The sequence below is a fragment of the Rattus norvegicus genome, chromosome 2, assembly GCF_036323735.1.
Source record: "Rattus norvegicus strain BN/NHsdMcwi chromosome 2, GRCr8, whole genome shotgun sequence".
Classification (NCBI taxonomy): domain Eukaryota; kingdom Metazoa; phylum Chordata; class Mammalia; order Rodentia; family Muridae; genus Rattus; species Rattus norvegicus.
The window spans coordinates 60,395,400-60,414,208 of NC_086020.1; the positions used below are offsets into that span (position 1 = coordinate 60,395,400).

Consider the following 18,809-nt stretch of genomic DNA (forward strand, 5'->3'; position numbering starts at 1 on the left):
GGTGTTGATAGCTCTTAGCCAGAGGTGCCGTGAGAGCAAGTGCAAACCAAAATGGAAAGAGGGAGAGTCTGGTGAGGCAAAGCCAAGCCATTCATCAAGACATGCAATCTATGCAGGGAGAGTCCAGGGAGGCAAAGCCAAGCCATGCATCACACTATGCAATCTCTCCATGCTGCTGCTTATGCAGTGTGTGCTTACTATAGGTAGAAATGAACCACCAAGTATACTAGGTACTAATGAATTTTCAGGAAGTAAAAACAAAGGATCTGTGGAACCTTTTCGATATTAAAGTGTCTTTGCTCTTCCTCAAGTTTTTGAATTTTTTCAAACTTCTCAAAATGCATTCGGGCAAGATCTTCTTTCATTTGTTTACACTTTTCTTGAAACCTGCATGTAACCCGCATCAGATTGAAATCGGTTTGGCGAGGTATCAGGTTTTTAAGTCTCTAGATGAAGAAAGCATTTCAAAGCTTTTGGTTACTGGAGAATAAAAGGTACACTGGCATAGCAATCATACACATTTTTGTATTGAATATAACATTTATACACATCGCCACTGTTGATAATTAAATTAAAAATTACATCGTTCATGTTAATCACTAAATTTTAATTGTATGTAAGCAAAAAAATATTTATATTCTTTCTTACAAAATGGTGTCATATATGTTTACATTTTGCCTCCTCTTGATTTCCTTCTTTTTTCCTTAGTCAATGAACTCTTTACTTTTGGTCCTCATACAACATCCTGTTCTCTCCCCAAATCTTTTCATCCATTAACAGTTGTCTCTGTTTCTATAAAACGTGTTTTATATTTTCCTTGAACTTCTATTCCACAACTATTGCTTGACTGTCTTATCTTCATGTTTCTTGGGAAGCTGCTCTTTGCTCTCGTTCTCCTCTTTCTCCTCATCTTTAAATCATTATGACATGTACCACATCATGGAAACATTTTCCTTCCCAGTATGCAACCATGAAGTTCATGGCGGTTTTCTGTGCCATCCTCATGTAAGTACTTGGGATCAAATCAGAACTCAATAAATGTCTACACAGTGTATAACTGACTCTGGAAGCCCTTCCAGCTCATTACCTATTGTCTTCACGAAGCTACATAAAAGTCCAGTGTCCTGGCAGACAGAAATAAATTATCCTTGTCCGTACAGCTGGGAAACATGAGGGAGAAGTTTCTCCGTGACAGCCTTGAATCAACCAAGCTTGGACACTGAAGAAGAAGAATTCAGCCCTGAGTTGCTTAGCTTTACAGGTAATCTGCCTGCCTGTGATTTCTCAGCTTACTTTGCTACATGTCTAATACTGGTATCCAGTTGTAGTAGAGCAGTTTGAAATTGGAGCTAGCCAACTAAAAAACTGCTAACAATTCATTAAAACACATTTTGTCTTAATATTTACGGTGCTCAAATATTTTCCTAGGCATATGAAGCACCCAAATCTTAAGAACAGGTGGCAAAACAAGAAGGTAAAGGTAGAAACAAGAGATTAGCACAGTGGCTCCAGTTCTTACAAGGAAGCATCTGTGAGCTGTGTAGACAACAGGGATGGGAAAGAGATTTTGGGGAAGGAGGAGAGATGAGATTGGAATGCTTGGGTGGAAGAAAGGGCAAGAATCTAGACACATTCAAAGCCACCCTGTCAGTAAACATGAAAGAAATTGCCTTTGTGCTGAGCAGTACAAGGAAGTGAGGTTGAGACTTTAGTGAAGGGCTGTAGAGTTCGCTCTCAGATGGAGATACAATGCCTATAAAGCTGAAGAACGCTGTGCTGAAGAGCCCTACAAATGAACAGAAGACCCGATGCTCGTGAGATACCCTAGCAGGTTGCTGCAGTGGCCCCTAAGGAAATCTTCGTCAAAACAGTAGCAGGGAAACACGGAGAGGGAAAAAGCGGGCATACAAATTAATGCTATTTATAAAGACTAGACACGTTATGTTTATAGATAACTTAGGATGCGCATATTTGCACATAATAACAATGAGATAAAGAAGGTATGGATTTAGAAGAGTGTGTGGGGGGGTACACAGGACAGTTTAGAGTGAGGAAAATGGAGAAAGGAATGATATAATTGCATTCAATCTCAGAGATAAACAGAAAAAGTGCTGGGAAAGAGGAATAGACAACTAAAGTATTTACCGTGGGGCTAGGAGACAGGGAGATAGCAAGGGTAGATGAACAGATTAAAGACAGTAGCATAAAATAGCTAGTAACACAGAAAGCCTCAACGGAGCCTCCCCAAGACCACAACCTCACAGCTGGTCTGCAGCAACACCAGCTTTTCCCGTGGGAATGCTATTAGGTCTCTTTCGGTACCCACCTCTCGAAAAGCCTCACTCTTGAGGGCCTGAAGCCGCTGGTTTGTTTGGGGTTGCATGGTTTGTATCTCTAATCCAGTCAGCCCAGTTTTCTTCTTTTTCTGAAGAGCAATGTACAACTGATACAGAAGTTTGGTTGCTGCCCCGGGCTTTTCTGTGATGATGCTCTGAGCCACATTCTGATCAAACTGCACACCCAACAGGTGAAGCGTTGGTTGCAAGCGGGAGAAATTATTAAGTTTGGCAGTTGAGACCCTAGAGGCGATGACATGATCATAATTATAAATTAATGCCTAATGAGATGCAAACACCCAATTCCAGAAGTACTGTTATGACACTGTTATGATACAGTACTGTGAATTATTCCAACTGCCCCTTTGTCTTAAATGACTCTGTAATGAAAATGCATGGGGATAATTTTCCCCATCAGTCATGTTTATCTAAACTTTATTTTTCTTGAAATAAACCGAAACTTATTAATTTTATAGTTAATGCTGTAAATTGATGATAAAACTTAGTATAGGAAATAAGCACTAAGACAGAAAATATATGCTGCTCGGTGGATAAATAAAACAAAGTACAGTTTTGAAAACTACATTTTATTCTAAAGGTGAAATTGCAATACAAATGTCCATTGTATCAAGTTGTCATTTATTATTGCTAATGTCTTAAGTTAGTCCTAAATTTTGAATTAACAAGTCAAACAATGGTCTTCTCAGAAACTCTTAATACTCTTTAACTGAAGGATATTAGCTATGGAAATCATTCTGTTACTCTTCAATATATAGTTTATGGTAATTCTTTGATGTGAAAAAGTCAACAATTTGAAATTTTATTATCTTTAATTATTTGATTTCAACATAGGCTCAGACTTTAAGAAACTAATGAACATTAACTTTCTCCATGAATTAGTATTCTACTAAATAACCATATTACTAAGGGTATACCTCATTCAATTAATTTAAATAATTTATTGATACATATGGCAGGAGAGATAGTTTAAAGTCACTTGCTACGCTCCCAGAGAACATGGGTTTGGTTCTCTACACATGCATGTCAGCTCAGAACTACATCTAATCCAATTTCATGGGATCTGCATGGCATTATATGGCCTTTGTAGACACTAGGCATTCATGAGATACACATACATAATTCAGGTAAAACCTCATGCACAAAAGGTAACTAAATAAAAATTATTGAAGGGTTAAAAATGAACAAGATGTAGTTATTACTTTTAGGTGTTCGTAGTTAATGAGAAATTCATTTGCATAACAGGCAATAAAAATTAGACGTTGCTTCAGGGATCTCAAGTGGTCTATAACTGTTAGTGATTAAAAAAGACATTCAATTCATTTGCAACTGTTGTGACTATCATCAACACATAAACAAGTACTAGGCTTTGGCCTGAATTCTTTGAACTTTTTAAAAAAGATTTGTTTATTTTATATATGTGAGTACACTGTTGCTCTCTTCAGACAGACTAGAAGAGGACATTGGATCCTGTTACAGATGGTTGTGAGCCACCATGTGGTTGCTGGAAGAGCAGTCAGTGCTCTTAACCACTGAGCCATCTCTCCAGCCCTGGCCTTCCAACATTTAAATCTATTCTGTCTGTCTGTCTGTCTGTCTGTCTGTCTGTCTGTCTGTCTGTCTGTCTGTCTTGTCTGTCATCTATTTATTTACATTTCAAGTGTTATCTCCTTTCTCAGTTTCCTGTCCATAAACCCCCTTTCCCATCGCCCCTCTGCCTTCCTCTGAGGGTGTTCCCCCACCTATTCACCCACACCTTCCTGCCTCCCCACACTGACATTCCCCTACACTGGGGGGTTGAGCCTTGGCAGGACTAAGGGCTGCTCCTCCCATTGGTGCCCAACAAGGCCATCTTCTGTTACATGTGCAGCTGGAGCCACGGGTCAGTCCATGTGAACTCTTTAGACTGTCCCACCTGGGGATCCAGCCCATATACGTACAGCCACCAAGCCCAGACACTATTGCTGATGTCAAGAAGTGCATGCTGACAGGAGCCTGATAAAGCTGTCTCCTGAGAAGTCCATTCTTTAATACAAAAAACATTCTGAGTACCCTTGAATGTGATCAAAGTGCATACCTAAAGTCCTTCCTCAGAATTGAGACTTGCCATGTATTTGAGTGATTGTGAAATAAGTGTGCAGAGAGACTCATGTGCATCGCCCACTGTGTGTATTCAGAACGATGGTAACTGAGAGTTATCTATCCAAGCTTAGGTTTGGTCCTATGTTAACTGCAGTGTTTGTGAACATCATAATTCAGAAGAGATAATACAAAGAAAATCATGAAACAATCTCACTGTTTTCAAAGCTTAGCCCTTAGCCCTACAGTCAAGAGTTGCTCCTCTCTTCTCACTGTCTTACATGGCTTCCTGAATATAGCATTTTTGTTAATATATATGACTTCCAGTTTGGTTTGAAGATACCAGTAATAAACCAAATATCAGAAGTAAACACAAGAGATCGCTCTGAAAGATATAATGGATATTCTAAATTCCCAGCCATCCAGACTTTGAAGAACACAACTTGAAGAATCTCAGGAAATCTGAGATTGTTAAGGCATGCGCACAGCCTCACAGGAGGATAATCAGCTCTTGTTTTTGGAAACAGAAAATCAGCTGGGACATCTTGGCCCTGGAGACAGAGCATATGATGCAAACGATGACCTCTGAGGGAGTAAGGATGGTGCCCTGGGAAACGTTCCCTTGCCCTCTGCTTACCGTCTTTCTTTGCCAAGGGAGTTAGGTCTCCTCTCCTGCTTGCCACCAGCTCACAGAACACACGTTTTCTCAACAAAAGAAATGCTACCCTCGGGAAGATAGTTCCTTATTAACTATTTTATTCCTTTTAACTAATCTACTTAATAATCCTCTCGGAGTTAGAGAAGTTATTCCTAAAATTAAGTCATTTCTAAGACATGTCACTTCGTGTCATTAGCAGTGTATAAAGCACAATTTTAACTTCAGATTAGAATAAAGATATTAAAAAGTATGAGATGATAATCATATGCCTTATCTTAGGGTTTCTACTGCTCTGATAAAACACCATGACCAAAAGCAACTTGGGGAGGGAAGGGCTTATTTTCATTTTAAGCTCTCAAGTAACTGTCTATCACTGAAGAAAGTTAGAGAAGGAACCCCAGCTGGTCAGGAACCTGGAGTAATGTAGTTCCCACACACAAGTACTGTTTCCTGCTTTGCTTTCCATGGTTTGCTGGTTTAGAGCTGACGTACCTTACCATCTACAGAGCATTGCTTTCAAGAACCCTGCACATGTAAAAATCTACTAAAATGGCAGTGCTACTTTCATACAATTTAAGTGCATACACTTTTATAGTTTAAGTCTTCTTTGGATTACACTGTAAGTCCCTTGGATATTTTCAGCCCATGCTTAAATCCATAGGTGAAGAATGTCCATGTGGAAAAATCATTGTGCACCTCAAAGATTGGTATTGCATTAAAAAAATGAGACCGGAACAGTTCTTTAAAATGTCTATGGCTAAAATCAGGTGTAGATTTTGACATTGATTTCTTGAGTACAGAAATGATATTGTGAATTTACCATGGGTGAAGGAACTGTGCTTTGAGGACAACTTTAAGGATATTTGAAATTCATTTGAAGAATGTCCTAGGTTACTTTTGTGGCTATGATAAAAATTATGACCAAAGCAACCTGCAGAGGAAAGTGTTTAATTGTCTTACACTTTTTAATCATAGGATATCACAAGGAAGTCCAGATTGGAACATGAAGGTAAAAACTGAGGAGTGTTTCTTATTACTGGCTTGATCTCTATGAAGTACTCAGCTTGCTCGCTTATATTATCCAGGTGTCTATAGGTGAAACCAGGCACAGCAGGCCTGGTCCTCCTGCATGCACATCAATCATTAATAATAGCAATAACAATAACAACAATAATAGCTTCATGACGTGTTCACAGGCCAATCTGATGGAAGTAATCCTTCAAGTAAAGTTCTCGCTTCCCAGTTTGTGCAAGTTGACAAACAAACTAAAAAGAAACTAACTTTTGATGAACCATTTTCCAATAATTTTGGGCACCCAGGTTTAACATTATTCTAATAAAAACTGACACAAATAATCCTAACAATACAATTACAAAAAGTATCACCATGTTATCATTGGAATGGAGAGAAGACAAGAGCTAAATCTGCTGAAAAATTAAGAGGAGAGTTTTTCAAAGCAATAGTGAAAGAGTAATAATAGGCAAAGATTCATGTCTCAGCTTGAATGAAGATGGCTTCCATAAGCTCACATATTTGAATGCTTGGTGACCAGTTGTTAGAACTGTTTGGAATGGATTTTTGAGGTTTGGCTTTGTTGGAGGAAGTCACTGAGGATGGGCTTTGAGGTTTCAAAAGCCCATACTGTTCCTACTTAGTTCTCTCTCTCTCTCTTCCTCTCTCTCTCTCCCCTCCCCCCTCTCTCTCTCCAATTCCCTCTCTTCTCTCTCTCCTTCCATCCTTCCACCTCTGTGCCTCATACCTGTAGATAGAAATGTAAAATCTCAGTTACTGCTCCCGGGTCATGCCTGCCTACCTGTCGTCATGCTCTCAGTCATGCCTTAATGATCCCTCCAGAACTGTGAGCCCAGTAAATTCCTAAGTTGCCTTGGTCATAGTGTCTTTTACAGTAATAGAAAATCAACTAAGGCAATTTAATTTGTGGGTAAGATGTTTGAAATGTGTACCCTCTTAGAATTTACCTAGACATTTACACATTCATTAATTTACCAACCAAAATAACCAATCACTTAAATTTCACCAAATCTGCAGTTGGACCTATTCAACCCTCAAGAATCTAAAAACAATGATAACAACAACAACAACAACAACAATAAATAACAGGGGCATTTGTAACTTGAAGGATGCATTGAATACACAATGTTGGAAACAAAAGGAACTGGCAACAAGGAGAAATGTGCAGAGCATGCAACTGTGAAACATGTTCCTAATGTGCACAAAATGATAAGCAGAAGTGTTGGAAATCTGGCTCCCTGTAAGTAATCTCAGAGCAACGTAGGTGTATGAGAGCATCTGAGCATGTGAAAGAGAAGACAGAGAGTGTTTGTTACCTACCCTGGAAACCTTACCCACGGAAGGCTAATCTCACGTATATTAGTGATTATCAAGGTGGTAACAAGAGAGACTCAGGACTAGCAGGTCAGGCATAGAAGGTAGCTGAGGAAAGCTATGAAAATGTTGTACATCATGCCATGAGGGAGTGTGTGTGTGTGTTTGTGTGTGTGTGTGTGTGTGTGTGTGTGTGTGTGTGTGTGAGAGAGAGAGAGAGAGAGAGTCTGTATGTGTGTGTCTGTCTCAGTGTGTCTGTGTGTGTGAGTTTGTGTATGTGTGTGTATGCATGTGAGTGTGTGTCTATGTGTGTCTGTGTGTGTGTATATGTGTGTCTGTTTGTGTGTGTGAGTGTGTGAGAAAGAGTGTGTGCCTCTGTGTGTATGTGTGTGTGTGTCTGTGTAAGTGTGTGTGTATCTGTATGTGTGAGTGTGTGTGTTTATGTGTGTCTCTGTGTGCCTGTGTGTTTGTGTCTATGTGTGTCTGCATATGTGAGTGTGTGCATGTGAGTGTGTGTCTGGGTCTATGTGTGTCTGCATATGTGAGTGTGTGCATGTGAGTGTGTTTCTATGTATGTGTGTGTGTCTATGTGTGTCTCTGTGTGTGTGTGTGTGTGTGTGTGTGTGTGTATGTGTTAGGACTGGGGACAATCTAAGTTCTCCTGCCAATACTCAGGAATGGAAGGTTTGTAACACACCAAGTTTTGTATGGATTGAAATATCCCTGTGTCCTAGAAGCTTAAAAAACAAGCTGGGAAGGAAAACTACCAAAGACTTTAATAGATAAAAATATATTTACACTCTGTAGCTTCTATTATGGCATAGAGTCTTTCCTGTACAGCTTGTATAGTTTATATTCATGAATAAATGAATTCCTTATGAAGAGGATGTAATACACATTATTTGGTCCAGTACAATTCCATCACAGGAATGTTTGCATGGGAAGTGTCAAGTTAAAAGTGATTTGTGCTAGGTTACTAAGAATGGGAGGACAGCTGGTTGGTGCAGTGGCTGCTGGACAAGCATGAGACTCTGAGTTCTACTCTCAGAATTCAAGTAAAAAGGCTGCAAGGACAGCACACTTGTAACTCTAGGGATGGGAGAACAGAGACAGAAGAATCCTGCTGCTCAAAAAGTAAGCACTCCCAGCCAAAGAGAGACTCCACCTCAAACAAACAAACAAACAGGTCAACCAATGTGGACTGTTCCTGAGATTGTCCAGAAATCAGATAAGGACTTTCAATAATTCAAATAACATTTAAGAATGTGCCCACAGATATAGCTACTGAGAAAATAGTCATGTAAACATTATAGGCTTAACCCCCACTATATTTTTGATGTATTTGGTGAGAGAGTGTCCATACCTGACACCAATAATGAGGAAAAGAACTTGAGACTAGTTAGGTCACGAGCCCCAGGGGAAATACAACTATTCTGTTAAATAGGAAGAATTATTATAGTATTATGTTAAATCCATAAATGACTCCTAGTGATATATTTCTATACCCATTGACCAGTGTATGCATTACTTAAGCCTCACCAGAGAAGGTTTTTTTTTTTTCATCCTGTAGTGAGTAACTCATACACAGAATCTACAGACAGACAATATGAAGAGCATGAGAGACTTTGATGCTTCAAACTGATTGTATCACACGCCCCCCTTCATTGTTCAGGGATCCATACTGAAGAGGGTGCATAAAGAGTGGGAGAGCCAGAGATTGTGGACAATGTCAAGGAAACGAAGACACCGATGGAGTTTACGTATGAACTCACAGAGACATAGACAACAAAAACAAGACCTGCACTGGGTCAAGCAAGAGAAAATCCTGGCACGGAGAGGTAGAGGGGATGAGTGGGCACAAAGCCCCACTTTAGCAAGAAGCTACTGATGGGTGCTGAGCCAGTAGAATCAGTTTGTGTCAGTGGAGGGAAATGGACTGGATGAAACACTCCAGGGCAGGCCTAGGGCTCACCAGTAACTGGCTAACACAAAATGGGCTCTTTTTGTTCTTTTTTAAAAGATGTATTTATTTATTATATATAAGTACACTGTAGCTGTCTTCAGACACACCAGAAGAGAGCATCAGATCTCATTAGAGATGGTTGTGAGCCACCATGTGGTTGCTGGGATTTGAGTTCAGGACCTCTGGAAGAGCAGTCAGTGCTCTTAACCACTGAGCTATTTCTCCAGTCCTTTGTTCTTATTTTTAAGAGGGAGAAAGAACACAAAGTCAGGGTGGTGTGTCAGGATCTGGGGGAGGTTGGGTGAGGAAAGAATACAATCAAAATATATTAAAGTTGCTTTTTAATAAAGAGCACTTACTGCGTTGCATGTGTAAGAATAGACTTTTTGTTGCCTTTTACATCATATCACTCCCATACCTTTTTTTCTACTTCAAAGGCAGGCTCCAAATACAACAGCAGTAGCTATAAAATCCAGCAATCAACAGGGAAGGCAATTGTCTGAAGCCCCTCAGAAAAGATGCTGGGTTCCAAGCCTACCACTATTTGACCTGCCTGACAGTGCTGTGGAAAATTCTTTATTGTTGTTGTTTTGTTTGTTTGTTGTTTGTTTTTTTTTGTGGTCTTGTCATTATTTGATCTGCCTTAAAGATCGTTTGTTGAACTAAGCCAACAGTATTTCAAGGATATTAATATAAAGTGACAAGTGGCTCATGTTCAAGATCCCACCTCCCTGTCTTGGTGCTATCCGCTGCTCCAAACAAGATCCTTCTCAAAAGATCTAAGGACGAAATGTGTGTTGAGGAGTCTGAAGCTCTTATAGTTTCTGGGCATCGATGTATAAGGCAAAATACATGTGTGCAAGAGTATGGGTTCCAGGAAAAGACAGGAAGATTCCAAATACATCATGTCTCTAGCCAGGTTAAGGTATTACTACCACAGGAAGTAGTGAGTAAGGAAGGAAGAATAAGAAATTTCCAAAGCAAATATCATCCTGCGTGAGGTAACCCAATCACAGAAAAACACACATGGTATGCACTCATTGATAAGTGGCTATTAGCCCAAATGCTCGAATTACCCTAGATGCACAGAACACATGAAACTCAAGAAGGATGACCAAAATGCGAAAGCTTCACTCCTTCTTTAAAAGGGGAACAAGAATGCCCTTGGGAGGGAATAGGGAGGCAAAGTTTAGAACAGAGGCTGAAGGAACACCCATTTAGAGCCTGCCCCACATGTGGCCCATACATATACAGCTACCAAACTAGATAAGATTGATGAAGCAAAGAAGTGCAGGCTGACAGGAACCGGATGTAGATCTCTCCTGAGAGACACAGCCAGAATATGGCAAATACATAGGCGAATGCCAGCAGCAAACCACTGAACTGAGAATGGGAACCCTGTTGAAGGAATCAGAGAAAGAACTGAAAGAGCTTGAAGGGGCTTGAGACCCCATATGAACAACAATGCCAACCAACCAGAGCTTCCAGGGATTAAGCCACTACCCAAAGACTATACATGGACTGACCCTCGGCTCCAATCTCATAGGGAGCAATGAATAAATAGCCTAGTAAGAGAACCAGTGGAACGGGAAGCCCTTGGTCCTGCCAAGGCTGGACCCCCAGTGAATAAGATTGTTGGGGGTGGTGGTAATAGGGGGAGGATGGAGAGGGGAACACCCTATAGAAGGGGAGGGGCAGGGGATGGGGGATGTTTGCCTGGAAACCGGGAAAGGAAATAACAATTGAAATGTAAATAAGAAATACCCAAGTTAATAAAGATGGAGAAAAAAAAAAAGAAATTTCCAAAGCAAAATGTGCTTCAACACTCCCACAGAATCACGCAGCAATCGACAACTTGTCAAAATGTACACCAGCTGATCACTAGGCTGCCAAATATTGTATCTATCCGGCAAGGAATAGAGACTTTACAGAATTCACCCCAAAAGGCCATCAAGGAAACAAAAGCAGCTGAAATTGCATCCACAGCAGATAGCAGCAACAGCCCAAAATGCAGAAATTAGAGTTAGCAGATGAGGTTCTTTTTTGTTATTGGATAGCTTATGTATTTACATTTCAAATGTTATCCCCTTTCCCAGTTCCCCCCTCTCCCATCCCCCTACCCCCTGCTTCTATGAAGATGCTCCCCCTTCCACCCACCCATTCCCAACCCCCTGATCTGGCATTCATCTACACTGGGGCATTGAGCCTTCACAGAACCAAGAGCCTCTCCTCCCATTGATGCCAGACAAGGCCAATCCTCTGCTTCCTATGTACCTGGAGCCAGGGGTCACCCCATGTGTAATCTTTGGATGAGATCTTCCCCTTTAGTATTGGGCATTTGAATACCTGGTCCCCAGTTGGTGGTTCTTTGCAGAGGATTAAGAGATATGACCACCAGCTTTGAGGCTTCAAAAGACTTACACTATTTCAAGTTAGATCTTCCTGATGCTTGCTTGTGGACCAAGACTGATCCCTCAGCTCCTACTCTAGCACCATGCCTGCCTGCCTGCATGCGCTCCCTACTGTGATAATGATGGCCTCATCTGACTGGAATGATAATCCTAAAATAATTTTTTTTTAAAAAGTTGCCTCAACTATGGTGAACTCCGCAGCAAAAGATAAGTAACTAAACAGCACAGTATATTATTTTCCATGCCCAATGCTTAGTAATTCTCACACATGCATACAAACAAGAAAACATACACAATAAGAAAACAACCCAGTAAAAGCCCTCTGATGAGGCCTGTAAACAACTGGAGAATGGATATTAAGATATTTCCCAATAAAAATAACTGTCCAACATCAAAACATAAAGAAATAAAAAGTAAAACTTTTTCTAAAGTTAAAAACAATTTTAATTAGAATGAGGTGAAAGCCTCAACCATAAAGACATAAAAATTATAAAAAGTAAGAACAAAATAGAATATCAGAATTTAGAATTACTACTTGAAGTTGGCTCAGCTGGTGTGGTGAATGGAGATCACGACTCAGGAGTTATGCTGGCATGAAATGTTTGTCGTAAGATTTTGACTACAGGTTTAGGTGGACAGAAGAAAGAATAAAAACCTCAAAGGTATATCAGCTGAAATTATTCAGCCATAAAGCTATAAGAAAAGAAATGAGAACAATTTCAAAAAACCAAACCCCACAAGTAATCAAAAAAATAATTAAGTTGGAATGAAACAAAATGAAAAAAAATGTGCCTCAAGAACAGAGACATCATAACAAAGTTATAATTTAAATTACATAATAAGAAAAGTGTTTGCAAATCATTTATCTGACAAGAAACTAACCTTAGAATCTGAAAATAACATGGAATGATACAATACTAGCTGGTTTAAAAACATACAATGTCACAGTGGACATTGCATCAATGAAGACGAATGAATAATTAGCAATGTGCAGCTATTTAACATCATTAGAGATCAGAGAAATGATTTAAACCAGCAATGCAATACAAGTTCAGCCTGTTAACATGGCTGCAATTGGAGGAAAGGTAAAGAAGAACTGGGAGGAGAAAGGAGATCGAAATTATAATCAGAATATTTCTTATGAAAAAAATCTGTTTTCAATAAAAATATGAAAACAATAATCACAAATGTTGACAAGACTATCGTGAAACTAAAACCCTCATGCTGCTACTGTAGATTGGAAAAGTGTGATCACTTTAGAAAACAGCTTATGTGTGCTTTCTCACACACACACACACACACACACACACACACACACACACACACACACATATATATATATATGTGAGATATAGCATGTCATAATATGTATGTATCACAGCAATGCCACTCCTAAGCATATAGTCAAGAGAAATAAATACTCAAGAGGCAAAATAACATAAGCACACACAATACAGTTTCTGTAATAAATAAGGACCCCAGTGGAAAAACTCAAATATTCATTACTGATAAACAAATTATGGCATGTCACACCCATAAATTTAAAATTTTCCAGCATTAATAATGAAGAGAAGATTCATGAATGAAAGTCAAAACTTTACTTGAAGTAGGAAAAGCCAAACAACTGTGCCATTTTTTTGACATGGTGGCCACACAAGTCTAGAATGTATTTACTCAGTACATGGTAAGCAGCATGTATAGAAAGTAAATTGGGAGACAGACAGCTTTCAGACACCATGGCCTCACTGTCATAAATACTAACTAAATCCAAGCAAATTGGGCCACAAACTTTCAAATCGTGAATTACAGCCTGAACTTATACTTCAATATTATTGCTAAGACAAAACTGTATATCTTTACTAATAGTTAAGTCCCATTGTATATTTTTAAAACACTAAATAGTAACAACAACAACAACAACAATAACAACAACAACAATAATTCCTCACTAAGGGAACTATATTACATTATGTTTCTTCTCTTTAATGAAGGAAGAATCAGGTTGAGAGAAATGGCTGAAATGGTAAGAGTCTGTGATACGCTTACGAGGACCTGGGTTGGATTCCCAGCACACAGAGGCAGGTTGCAATCATCTGTAACTCGGGGAGTTTGACACCTTCTTCTGCCTCTGTAAGCACTGCATGGATGTAGTCAACAGAAATTTAGGCAAATACCGATACTCACAAAATAAAAGTAAATAAAATAACAATAAAAAGAAAACAAGAAGAGGAAGAAGTAGAAGAGGAGGAAGAGGAGGAGAGGAGGAGGAGAAAGAGAAAGAGGAAGAAGAAAACTGAATTAAGAAAGAGGGAGAAATCTAGCTGAAGACTTCAGAGGTATATGGACAGGATTAATGTGACTTTCTTCAGAAGCAATTTCATTGGAAACACATTCATTCCTCTCCTTCGGATTCTTCAGACAACAAAGGTCTAAATGCCAAAAGTATTGACTCTATGTTCTTGAAAGATAGAGTAACTTTACTAACCTGCTCTCTGAAAACTCTGAAAAATCACTCTGAAGTTCAAACTTGAACAGAACTTCTCCAATTAGATAGCCATTAGAAAATGTCTTTGCAAATGACTTGGGACCTGAATTTTAAAACATTGAAAAAGAAGAGTAAATACGATGTTATTGTGTGATGTATATAATCAAACCAGCATAAACAAATGTGATCATGCAATGTCTTGAATGTATTTACAGAAACATCTTTTAATAACTAAAGTAAAAGGTTTAAAAATAGACATTAATATCCTCAAAGGTAAATCAGTAGTTGATAAACATAATTTTAAAAGTAGAAAGTTGTTTCCAATTAACATTAAACAAAACACAATACCTTAAATAAATAAACCTCATGTAAAAACAACTATCAAGAGCTTGCATAAAACTATGCTTTAAATAATTTAGCTATGTCTCCAACCTACAGGTAAGCACATTCTGTCCAATAGAAATGCAGTCTGACTTTTTTGAATACGCAGATTTAATTTCAACATCTAAAATAATGGAGATTTTTACTAGCATCATCTGTATGTTTAAAAACAATCCTTCTTGAATACAATGAGATCTTATTTCACCAGTGCCCTGTTTATATGCAATGGAATGATGGTAATATCTCAGAACAGAGAGTTCTCAAAGGAAATAAAGACAGCGAAGAAATAACCTTAAATGTGTTAAACATTTGTAACAGCATAGTGCAAATGAAAAGCACTTTGAGATTTCATCTTTTGCTGGACCCGGAGAGCAAATATTACTTGTTATCTCTTACTCTTTCTTTAAAAATGTCCTTAAGTGTGGGTGCAAAGAGGATAGTCATAAGGGAATGAGGCTCAAAGACCTCACTCAGCGGACTCTACACCACCATAAAATGTGCCCCCAGCACACCATTTTACATAGACTGGTATTTTTTCTCATAGTGCTCAATATCCTGAATTTTTAGGGTGATCCAACATGTTCAACACAGTAACACTTGCTATTTAAGGCCAGTTCATCAAAAGTGACAAGTTTTGCACTCATTAGTGGTCTTTAGTAAGCTTTCCCTTGAGAGACCAGCTTGATCCTTCTTTTACAGCTGTTTATCACAGAACATGCTCATTTAAACTTGATGGATTAACCTAATCAGTCATACCTGTCCCTATGACACCATCTTTAAGGAAAACCTCTCAAGGAACAATTCATAATTCACAGTACATACCACCTTCATGAAATAAGCTTATATTTCCCAGTCAAGGTACCCAATGTCCTTAACATGGCACCACTTGAAAGGTCAAGAACTCTGTGATTGTTGGCATGATTCTTCCAGATCTAAAGCTAGTAAAATCCCCAAGGCTCTGTTCTCTACAGGACAGAACTGTGCCATTGTCTTCTCCTACACTGTTGTCACTTTCCATGCCCCTAAAGGTCTCCTGATGGAGGTCTCATTAGGAGGGAACTTCAGCGCTGTTCCCAGGTCTGGCTGCCAGCACTATCCTCAGTAGGTCATTCTATCTCTACTGTCAATCGCATCTTTGTTTTCGTTTCCTCCCTACTCTCCTCTCTAAGCTATCCCTATTCTCTTAGTGTCCTAACCAGTCATTTGATCTAGCACTGCTGTCAGACTGTAGATAGATCTTCCTTCTAAGTCCTAGACCATTGGGGATTGAGTTCAATTTTTAAGCACACTGTTTTCTTTTCAGAAGCTGTTGCTACATCTCCTTCCTTGATGCTCCCCTCTGTAGTTTGCATTATATTTGTTTGTATCAATCAAAAGCCAGGGGTTCATCCCACAAATAACTAGGATACAGATTAATACTGTTCTAACACCCTGGATACAGCAGATAAATGGTTAGTAGTACAAGAAGGATTTACTTAAAAATAAACTCAACTGCATTTCCTTTGCTATGGCACAAAATACTAATTATGCATCTCTAATAGGGTGAAAGTCAAAGGAAGAATAATCAGTTATTTGTTTCACCGTCAGGATAGTTTGTAATAAGAGTAATATGACACATTGTTCAGCAGATTTTTATGCATGAAAGACTTCAAATTTCTTGTGAGATAGATGGGCAAGAAGGATTACACTGATTTAAAAATCCAGCAGATGAGAAAAGCTACAAAGAAGACTGTACAAAATGAAACAAGCAGGAAAGAATGCATGCAAGAAATGAGGCAGAGAAAGGAAGAGGGAGGGAAAACAGAGACGGTAGACATGTGAAGATTACAAGTGAACACATTGTCCACACATTAACAAGATGCAACAAATCAAAAAGAAAGGAGGGAACAGGAGAGGGTAATTCAGAGAGATACATAATCGCAGGAAAAACATTTCTCCCCTTTGTTTTGTTGTTTTTCTCTCCCCACTCAGTGTCACTAAGTAGTATGACTAATTCTATAAAAACCGCCTCCATAGACCAGTGTATCACCAGCCAGCATTTCCCGTGTGAAGAAGCGACAAGCTTATTCCAGGACAGTGAACACTAAACACTCTAAGAACTGTGGCAGGGATGCTCTTCATCTTTAACACACATTGTCATCTGGGATGGGGATTGTTCAGTGGTGGCACAACCCCCACCTCCAACCCTGCAAGTCACAGGCCTGGTCCTCATCACTGAAACTGGCATTTGGGAAAATTTTTCATGGGGTCCTCTGTGCTCTAGATGTCTGTTGGGCTCTAGAAGCAGGGAAATGACCATGAGCTTTTCTATCAACTTGGCTCAGAGCTACTTGAATAAAACACTTAAGAGTTATTATCTACAGTCTCAAGAGGTAGTGACAGATTGGAGGAAGGGGCTTTGTTTTATTACTGGTCTGTGTATATGCCACTTAACCCTACGTAATTAAGCAGCAATAGTTCTAATGTATAAAATAGGAAGGTTGAACCCTAGTCCACAGGGAATTATTTGAGAATTAAATGAGACATTGTTTGTAAAGCACGTGGAGTCATGACGGATCCACAGCATCTTCAGTGATGGTTTTATTGTCAATATTACACTTTTCAGAAGATGGATCACATTAGTTACACTGCCTACACACTCAGTAATAGACCTTCCATGGTGATGTTTCATGCATACTTCCTCAAAGAGGATTTCAGGGCTCAGAAAGCAAACACTGGACACTGCCCTGAAACCCAGATATGACCTCACCAATAAAGACAGGTAGAATATAATACCTTGACCATTCTGGTCATGCCTATAGAGTCAGTTGATTTATACAGAAGGGTATTGAATGGTTTGCATTCAATGAGATATATAAACATTAAGCAGTTCCTTAACACCTCCTGTCAGATACTTCAATACAATAAATAAAGGAGAAATTTTCAATAAACTTGGCTTTCGGATTGTATATAAGGCAGGAATCCATGCCACTTCGTATGCAGTGGCCTTTAGATCTTTATGATAGGATCGAAGATCCTGTTTACATCTCAAATGCATTATTTAAAATCTAGCAAATTCACTTTCACTTGAGAGAGATAAAGGCCCCTTCTGGCAGCTGGGAAATAACCTGTCTCTAGGAGGCCTTGGCATTCCTTCAAACTGGCCAGCACTCACAGGAAGACCTTCTCTCTCTTCCTTGAGCAGAACCAATTTCACAGCTCGCTAAATGTAGAGAAGGATGGTTTGTGGATCAAACAACAACCTGCTCTTCTATCTCAGCTCAGACAAAACCCAAGAGACTCCAAAACACTAATGGGACCAAACATCCCTTAATATGGCTCATATTAATGAAGGGTCTTTCCTTACTGATCACAGCTCGGCTCTGCTTGCTTCTCCCTGTTGCTAGGTATGACATTAAGAAATACAATTCGAGAGTTTTCTATTTTTTGGAAGGATCTAACTCACACTAAAGCACTGTTTCCAAGAACCCTCCTCAACAACACCTACTAGGAGCCTGAGCCCTTCCCAACAGAAAGAGGTTGCGTATTTTCTCACTCTCAACCACTCCAAAACAAAACAAAACAAAAAAACTTCATCCAACTATAACTGTGACCTGTGTTTTTTTATCTGAAGTAAAATCTTAATCTCTAGATCACTGATCTTCACTTAAGAAAATACTTGGTGTCATTGTTTCCATGAAACTCTAGTCTTAAAACCTTAGATATGGGTCTGGAGAGATGGCTCAGCAGTTAAGAGGACTGACTGCTCTTCTAAAGATCCTGAGTTCAATTCCCAGCAACCACATGGTGGCTCCCAACCATCTGTAATAAGATTCGGTGCCCTCTTCTGGTGTGTGTGAAGACAGCGGCAGTGTACTCACATACTTAAAAACAGAACAAAAGAAAACAAAATATTAGACCTGGTTCACAGGATGCTTGCTGGTTTTGCACTTACTGATGAATTTCTAGTGGAAGGAATCTGTATGTTAATAAAGAAAAGAACAAATATTGTTTTCTACCAGCATTGATATGGCTTTTAATGATCCTGGAGCTGAAATACCAGAAAATGTGTGGTTTAAGACACTTTGTAAGAGAGAATGGGACCTAGAGACAATCAACTTAATGTCCTCGCTGCACGACTGCAAACCAAGCT

General features: G+C 39.2%; 1 protein-coding gene and 1 long non-coding RNA gene across 8 annotated transcripts in view; one reads left to right on the forward strand and one right to left on the reverse strand.

Annotated features, from left to right (window-relative positions):
• Positions 1–12,381, forward strand: part of LOC120100738 (uncharacterized) — a 54,399-nt gene extending 42,018 nt beyond the window's left edge. Inside the window, exons 6-7 of the long non-coding RNA XR_005500729.2 lie at positions 1,161–7,363; positions 9,110–12,381. This is a non-coding gene — a long non-coding RNA (uncharacterized LOC120100738). The remainder of the gene's footprint in view (positions 1–1,160; positions 7,364–9,109) is intronic.
• Spef2 (sperm flagellar 2) overlaps positions 1–18,809 on the reverse strand; it is a 182,196-nt gene that overhangs the window by 155,745 nt on the left and 7,642 nt on the right. For 5 of the 7 annotated variants that reach the window (NM_001415008.1, XM_063282495.1, XM_063282493.1 and 2 more), the window contains exons 2-4: positions 14,297–14,399; positions 2,327–2,579; positions 276–446 (exon numbers count right to left, since the gene is read on the reverse strand). In NM_001415008.1, the coding sequence (NP_001401937.1) occupies positions 276–446; positions 2,327–2,579; positions 14,297–14,399 (527 nt within the window). The remainder of the gene's footprint in view (positions 1–275; positions 447–2,326; positions 2,580–14,296; positions 14,400–18,809) is intronic. The other 2 variants (NM_022620.2, XM_039103075.2) reach the window with 1 other exon arrangement.